The 7720-nt window shown below is 44.5% G+C and overlaps 1 protein-coding gene across 4 annotated transcripts; it reads right to left on the reverse strand.

Annotated features, from left to right (window-relative positions):
- Positions 1–2108: 2108 nt before the first annotated feature.
- On the reverse strand, positions 2109–6948 carry SRSF5 (serine and arginine rich splicing factor 5). Of its 4 annotated transcripts, none has more exons than XM_079913896.1 (8): positions 6801–6948; positions 5764–5905; positions 5365–5435; positions 5129–5227; positions 4779–4848; positions 3490–3563; positions 2930–3040; positions 2109–2476 (listed from the first exon to the last, which is right to left on the reverse strand). In XM_079913896.1, the coding sequence occupies exons 2-8, from the start codon at positions 5887–5889 to the stop codon at positions 2203–2205; spliced, it is 825 nt and encodes a 274-aa protein (XP_079770022.1). In that variant the 5' UTR covers positions 5890–5905; positions 6801–6948; the 3' UTR covers positions 2109–2202. The 4 variants fall into 4 exon arrangements, with proteins under 4 accessions (XP_079770022.1, XP_079770024.1, XP_079770021.1 ...); XM_079913898.1 differs by having other exon boundaries at positions 2109–2473; positions 6797–6948; XM_079913895.1 differs by having other exon boundaries at positions 6797–6948.
- Between the last annotated feature and the right edge of the window lie 772 nt (positions 6949–7720).

Here is a 7720-nt window from a genome sequence, read left to right on the forward strand (position 1 = left end):
ACCAAACATGGATCATGTAACACAGCAACGCATATTTGTTGAAAAAAGTCTATATATAAGTGGACCCATGAAGATCAAACCTGTGCTGTTCAAGGGCCAACTGTATATAAAAAACGAGCTACAAGGACTTCCCTGGCAGTCCAGTGCTCAAGACTCCGTGCTTCCACTGCAGGGGGCACGGGTTCGATCCCTGGTCCAGGAACTAAGATCCCACACTCCACGCAGCACAGCCCAACACAAAACGAGTTACATTACGCCCTGCAAAACCTGGTCCTAAAACTTTGCTTAGGATTATATACCCACACTCATTACTTCTCATGTCTTGTATCTGGGAATTCAGGCCAACTTATCAGTTCAAAATAACTTAGTCATCTCTGCCATTTGTTCAAAGAAAGGGCTTTATCTTGTTTATTAAAGTGGTAAGCCACTGATGTTACCTATTTAATGACAGAGAGGTGAAAAGTCACTGGTAAAACATCGAACTACACCACGTCACCCTAAGTTACCACATCTAAAAAGCCCAAGGGGTAAAATAATTGTGCCTTTCCATTTCAGATACACTGTAAAGAAAAAAAACCTAGGTTCCCATTTAGTAAGCAGAGTACCCCACATCTAAGTGAATAAACAAGTATACCACACAAACTCTCCCCAGAAGAGTTTGCGTTAAAAACATCGGCTTCACAATTGTATGGCCTGAGTCCTGCAGTCTTGAACACGGGGCAGCTTTCATGCCAAGAACTTTTAACCCTAGCCTCCACATATGGAGATTCCCACCACCCAATCCCCACCTTTGGGGAAGCCCAACCTTCCCAGGGTTTCTAATTCTGCATTCCTCAAAACCCCTGAAAGGTTAGGTCAGATGAGTGTGGAGTGGTTTGGGGGTTCTGGAACTAGACTTCCTGGGTTCTAATACCAGGAATTATATATATCCTACATATAATAGTTAAGGATTCAGTGACTATACAGACAAGGGACTTAATAGTGGCTACTATTTGCTATTCACTGTTATGCTTACAAGTATTTATCTAGACTAGCACTCAAATGAGCCTATGAAATTCCTAGAAGAAACAATAAAACTAATTTCCTATAGGTATAGAGCTCTAACACTTAACAGAGATGGATGTAGAACCTTAGGCAGTTTTCACTACCCAACTGTTTTCCCTACAGACTGTTACATCCATGTCTCAGGACAAGAAAAATCATGTGAAAGCCCCTTAAAGCATTCATGTGCAATGATTTTAAAAGTTTTATGTGATGATCTCCGACCATCAAAATTATATTACAACCTTTAAGTTAGGCATGAAACATTAAATTTTACGATCTTCCTTCCCAAATTGTCCTTCTCTTGGCTATGGAAGGCCTAAATAACGTGACACCAAATAAAATTGGGTGGTTAAAGAACAGGGGGATCACGCACAAGGGAAACCGTCGTAACAACTGTTGGTTATCACTGTTTTGAACAGTTCACACTTCTTTGCCCATCTTCTGACTAGCGAAGAAATGTCAACAGTACTAATTTAAAAAAAAAAACAAAAAAAGGCTCACCATACCTCACTACTACAGCCTTCTCTACCAGGGATTTTAAATGTGTCAAATGTGCATGGGGAAGGAGGAGGATGTAGCCATACTTCCTTCAAACAAACAGACAAAAGCAGTTTTATAATCTTTTATTATCAATAACAAACAGCTGCTTTAACGTCTTTGCCAGGCAGCTGTTAAAGGGTGGGGGGACGGACACCCTTGACCCTAACAAGGAAAACTCAAATTAAGCCTTTACGTACAAGCAAATTTAGAGCTCTTTTAAGTGTCCAAAGCTATTAATTAGTTTAAGTGAGGCATTAAACTAATTCTGTATTAACATATTTGAATAACCAGGAACTAAAACGTTCAAATTTTTTCTAGTACAAAAAAATTAATTTGCTTTAGTTATAAAAGAGCTCTGTCAATATACACAAACTATATACTTCAGACATTCACAAAAATGTGAGCAGAAGGCTTATCAAAAACATTTAATACAATTAGTTTTCAACAACCCCTGGTGGTCCACATCTACAAAGATACCCAGCCCAACCCAACCCAACCCAACCCCCCTCCAAATCCCACCCCCACAGAAAAGCACATACTTACCAGAATTTTTAGCAAGTATGGTTTGGGAATTTTTTTTTTTTTTAAAAAAGGCCCCCAGGGCAAGTTATTTACAGTTTAATTGCCACTGTCAACTGATCTGGACCTTGACCGGGACCTGGACCTGGACCTGGACCTCTGGCGATCCACAGATGCTGGAGACTTAGATCTACTTGAAGAACCACGTTTCTGGCTCTTCTCAGGCACAGGAGACCTACTAACAGAACGGGACTTGCTCCGGCTCCGGCTCCGGCTCCTGGACCGGCTGTAAGACTTGCGACTCCGGGAACGAGATCGGCTACGAGACCTAGAGGAACTCCTGGTCCGGGAACGAGACCTGCTTCGCGACCTACTAGGAAAGAAAGAAAACAGAAAACAAAAAACACTAAGTAGCAGGCCCTACAATCCATTAAATGAAACTCTGACCTAAAAATTTAAACAGGACGCCCCTGGTGGCGCAGTGATTAAGAATCCTCCTGTCAATGCAGGGGCAACGGGTTTGATCCCTGGTCCAGGAAGAACCCACACCCCGCGGAGCAACTAAGCCCGTGTGCCACAACTACTGAGCCTGCGCTCCAGAGCCCAAAAGCCACAACTAGTGAGCCCAGGTGCTGCAACTACTGACGCCCAAGCACCTAGAGCCCATGCACTGCAATAAGAGAAGCCACCGCAATGCGAGGCCCGCGCACCGCAATGAAAAGTAGCCCCTGCTCGCTGCCAACTATGAAAGCCCAAGCGCTGCAACGAAGACCCAACACAGCCAAAATAAAATAAATTTATATTAAAAAACAATTTAAAGAGATACCTGTGCCTTTTGCTGCCTTCGATTAATTTGATTTTTCTCCCATTTATTTCTTTTCCAGAAAGTTTTTCAATAGCATTCTTTAAGTCACCATAAGAGGCAAACTCAACTACCCTACAAAGAAAAAAATGCCATTTGTAAAGTTATATACTTCTTGTAGTCTCACAAACTATGTTATCAGTCTAGTTTAAGTACCTTTTTAATGTTCATTTTGCTATTGCTATATTGAGTCATCTCTTTAGGGATAAAACAGCATGAGAGCAAGACTTTGCAACCTCCAAAAAGTTGACATTTTAAGCTAGATGATTCTTTGGGGGTGAGCAGCTTTCCTGTGCATTACAGGATGATTACTAACATCCCAGACCTCTTCTCACAAGATGCCAGCAGCACCCTCAATCATGACAACCAGAAGGTCTCCAGAACTGCCACATGCACCCTGAGGAGCAAACTCAACCCTGACTGAGAACTGCTACATTCCAGCATGCCCAAATTTTAAGAGCTCAAACATTCAGAGTAAAACTTTCAGAATATTTTAAAAGGCTCATACTCCAGTACATACTCACCCTTCATTTAATTTAGGTCGATGTGCATCCGCAAAGGTTACTTCCCCAGCTTGTCTCATGAAATCTTTGAGATCCTTAACACAAGACAATTGTGTTAAGCAGAGAAAAGGAAACATGACACACAAACAACCACATTGTATAAAAACAAGACTACTGAAAGAGAAGATGTTAGATAAAGTACAAACATGGTATTTACCACACTTGTATTCTATCAGAATTTAAAAATAATATATGTCAGGGCACGAAATAAGCAAATAGCATATTGCTTTTAAGCAAAATGCCAGGAAATTCAGATTTTAACATTAAAGTAGTATTAGTCTATACTGAGCTCAATACAAAAGGAAAAAAACAAAACAAACAAAAACAAAACAAAAAGAAACAATACATATTTTTAAAGTAAAGACTAAAGTAGAAATTTTATATTTAAAAACAAAACATTTACAAGACACCAGTTATCTTGTGCCCCATATGTCATTAAAAAAGTTTACTTTACCTTTATTATTATTTCCCTAGGCTAGTCAAGCAGCAAACCATTAATCGGTCGGAGAAACCTTCATGACATATGCCCGACTGGCTCTTCGCCACCCACTTGAAGGATACTACCCAATCGATGGAAGCCTTTAATCGCACAGCCCTCCCTATTAGCAGACTACTGGCGGATGCAGACATGTTCTACTCTTGTGTAGTTACCAAGGACCACTTTACTGCGATCAGGATTCCAACGACCACCTAATTTCGTATCTTTCAACTCTTTTCGACCAGGACCTCTTATTCGGAAGCGTTACAGGAAGACAGCTCTCAACTTAGGGATCAGATCACGTTATCAACGCTCTGGGATCGCTGCAACCTGGCACTTCAAGGAAGTGCACCGATTACGTCTAGACCGGCAAACACAGATCTAGAGGTGGCCAATTGATCACTGTAGGAGCTGACTGGCAAAGTCAACCAGGCCCAACCAAGAGTGACCAAGACAACGATTAGGATAACCCACAGGCACTCCTCGTCATAAGGCCAACGACACAGATAGGCTGGCAAATAAAGGGTTTAATATTTGGTTAAAATTGATTTTAAAAAACAAGAAAATATATCCTCAAAACATTTACATTTGATCACTAATATTAAAATTTGAAATATCCCCCAATTACATTTAATTAAAATTTTAAAATTACGATTAAGTCCATTAATTTAAAATTAAAATTACTTTTAATAAAACATTAATAAAAACATTAGCTACCCACTAATATTTAAAAAGCCACATTACAATATCTCAAAACTGTATTTCAACAAACCTGCCAGCTGACTCTTGAAGATAAATTCTCAACTATAAGCCGATTTTCTGTTCTTACAGGTGGAGCATTTCTGAGGAAGAAAATGAGCGCTCACAATGGAAGAAATGAAGCAACGTGCACTTATTGTGTTCAGTTGTGGGCAAGTTCAAGCAATCAGATATGACAAGTCATTCAAATGACTTCCGCCAACAGTTTCTGCATTATTTTATGACACACACAGGATCAGTGGATGTAACAGAACTGATTATACATAAACAGCAAAATCGCTTATTGCTAATGTTTTTTAAACATTAAAGACTCCTCCTGCAGTAACGCTTGTTCAAAGCAGCCATCCACCATCCATCACATACCGTCTATCATTTCGAGGTCTGCGACTACTAAAACGGTCTGAGTAGCGTCCTCTACCTCTTCCGCCTCGAGATCGAGCCCTAGCATGTTCAATTGTAACCCTACAGAAAGGGAGGAAACATCTTCATTATCCACTTAAGCTATGTCAGAAACTATTTAGAAATAAACACCCAGCTGACCTAGTCTGCCCTATTTCTGCAGCACTAACTAGTGATAAAACTAAAAACAAGATCCTCACCTTTCACTGCAGAGTTCTTTTCCATCAAGTTCATATACGGCATCATCTGCATCCCTGGGATCCTCAAATTCCTAAAATACAAACATGAAAAAACCCGAATGCTTCATACACCTTTAAAAGTGTATTCTACAACCCACTGAAACCAGTAAATACCTGTGAAAGCCTAGGAAGAGTATCTTAATGACAACAGCATATAGCTCAGCCACATCAGAAAGCGACCAGCAGTGATTTCTCTCAGCCAGTAGTGAGGCTCTTTTATCCCTTACGAAAATTCACTGCCTCAATGATGCAAAGCATTTCCTAAAGATACTCTACCTGGACTCAATAAAATCAAAGGCACTGCTTACCACAATCTTTACGCACTTAACAACAGATAATCAACCAGTTCTAAATACTCACCACAAAACCAAAGCCTCTTTTCAAATCAATATCTCGTATTCGTCCATACCCCTTGAAGAATCTTTCCACGTCTTTCTCCCGGGCCGCTGGATTTAGCCTCCCGATGAATACGCGACAGCCACTCATGTCCCGCTAGTACTTCCTGTCAGGAAATAATTCAATTGAGATAACACCGGTGAAATGTCAGAAGAATGTCTGGTCAAGGGATCAAAAACATAAACGGCATAAAATAAAATGTTTACCCGGTGATGTTATAAACAAGACTGCCAAGAGTGCCTCTTAACTAGGCCAGGTCCCTTGCAGACAAAATTAAAACTCGGCTCCCAACACGATCCTTCCCTGGGCCCAGACCGCAGCAACCGCAACGCCCACTGCCGCCTCTGGAACTGCGCAGCCGCACTCTCTCCCCGGCTCTTCTGGCCCCCTCCCGTCTGCCGCAGTCAGGAAAGGCCGAGAAGTGCGGGCGGAGCCGACCCCCCCTCCGCAAGGCCAGCCCAATGGCGACGGGCTGCGCGCGCGTCGCCGCCTCCCAGGAGAGTCACAGCGGGTGGAAGCCGGAATCTCGCGACGCCACCGCCTCGCCTGCGCAGACGGCGGCGGGCGGCCGCGGAGCAGTCACAAAATGGCGGCCTCGGAGCCGGCGGTGGGGACAGCCGCCTGTGCCAAACTCCCTGTCCCCTCCCCCCCGCCCGACCCCACCGCTCCGGGTCACTGTACCCGCCCTGGGACAGCCCCGACCACACCCCGAGCAAAGGTCTCGGCCCACTACTCTCCGGGTTCGGAGAGTGAAGTAAGGAGGCAGGGAGGGGCACACGACCCCAATGTAAAAACGACCGTGACCAGGACCGCCCTTCCCCCGTCAGGTCCCCTCAAACAATACCCAAAGGGAGACGTGCCCCAGCGCCCACCTCGAATAAACTGCGCTCATTGGACGCCGTCCTCCGCACAGAGAGCAGCCCTGACCACTCGCGATCTGAGCGGCCATGAAGAAGCCTCGATCCGAGAAGCCTTTCCCTCAAAGTGAGCCACTCACCTACCGGACAGGATCTTTGGCAGCTGAGACCCAGAGAGGTCCGTAGTCTGCAACGGAGCCGGCAGCCTCCCCGCAGACCAGGACTCAACTCGTCTACGTCTCTCCACAACTGACGCACTTAGCTGTTCTGGCGTCCTACAAAATGGAGGGCGCGTCCTTGCGTCACTTCCGGGACCGCCCCTGGCACCGCCCCATTGGTCGGGGACAGAGGTGTCGGGGGGCCGGACCTCGTTATGGTGACGGCCTAAGTAACCCGCCCTCGGAGTGGGCGGGGCCGAGGGGGAGGGACCTGGCATGGGCGTGGCCGTCAGGTTCTCGGCGCCGGAGGGGCTCCGCTGGAAAACTGGCTGGTTCCCATTAGGCCGTGAAGTTCAGTTCATAATTATCTCCCCCATAAAAATACCCTAAGGCAAATGACACCTTTTGTTTGTTTGTTTGTTTTCGCCGTGCTGCGGCATGCAGGATCTTAGTTCCCCGACCAGGGATCATACCTGTGCCCCCTGCAGTGGAAACCCTGATTCTTAACCACTGGACGGACCACCGGGGAAGTCCCCACACCTCTTCTTTATCTTAAGGTTTTTTTTAATACCCTGAAGCATACTGGGTGAAAGAAACTCAGGCTTTGCAAAAATATCTGGCCATCTCTGACCCCTTGCTGCTTGCAATTTACGGTTGCACTTTGGAGGGCGCTCCCTGATGCTCAAGTGAATATTTTAACCATATCACGGACTTACGGGTTAGTTATAGTAAGAAGTCTAAGGAGCTGCAGTATTGTTTAAATGGAAGGTTTGGGGGTCATGAAATACTGAAATTGGGACTGTGGCTAGAAGGCCATCTGAAATTGAGGCCAGAATGCAGACCTCTGCTTTTCCACACTCTAGGACTGTGCTGGCTAAGAAGGTGTTTCAAGCTACTTTTAAATCC

Source organism: Stenella coeruleoalba (assembly GCF_951394435.1).
Source record: "Stenella coeruleoalba genome assembly, chromosome: 2".
In the NCBI taxonomy this organism is placed as follows: domain Eukaryota; kingdom Metazoa; phylum Chordata; class Mammalia; order Artiodactyla; family Delphinidae; genus Stenella; species Stenella coeruleoalba.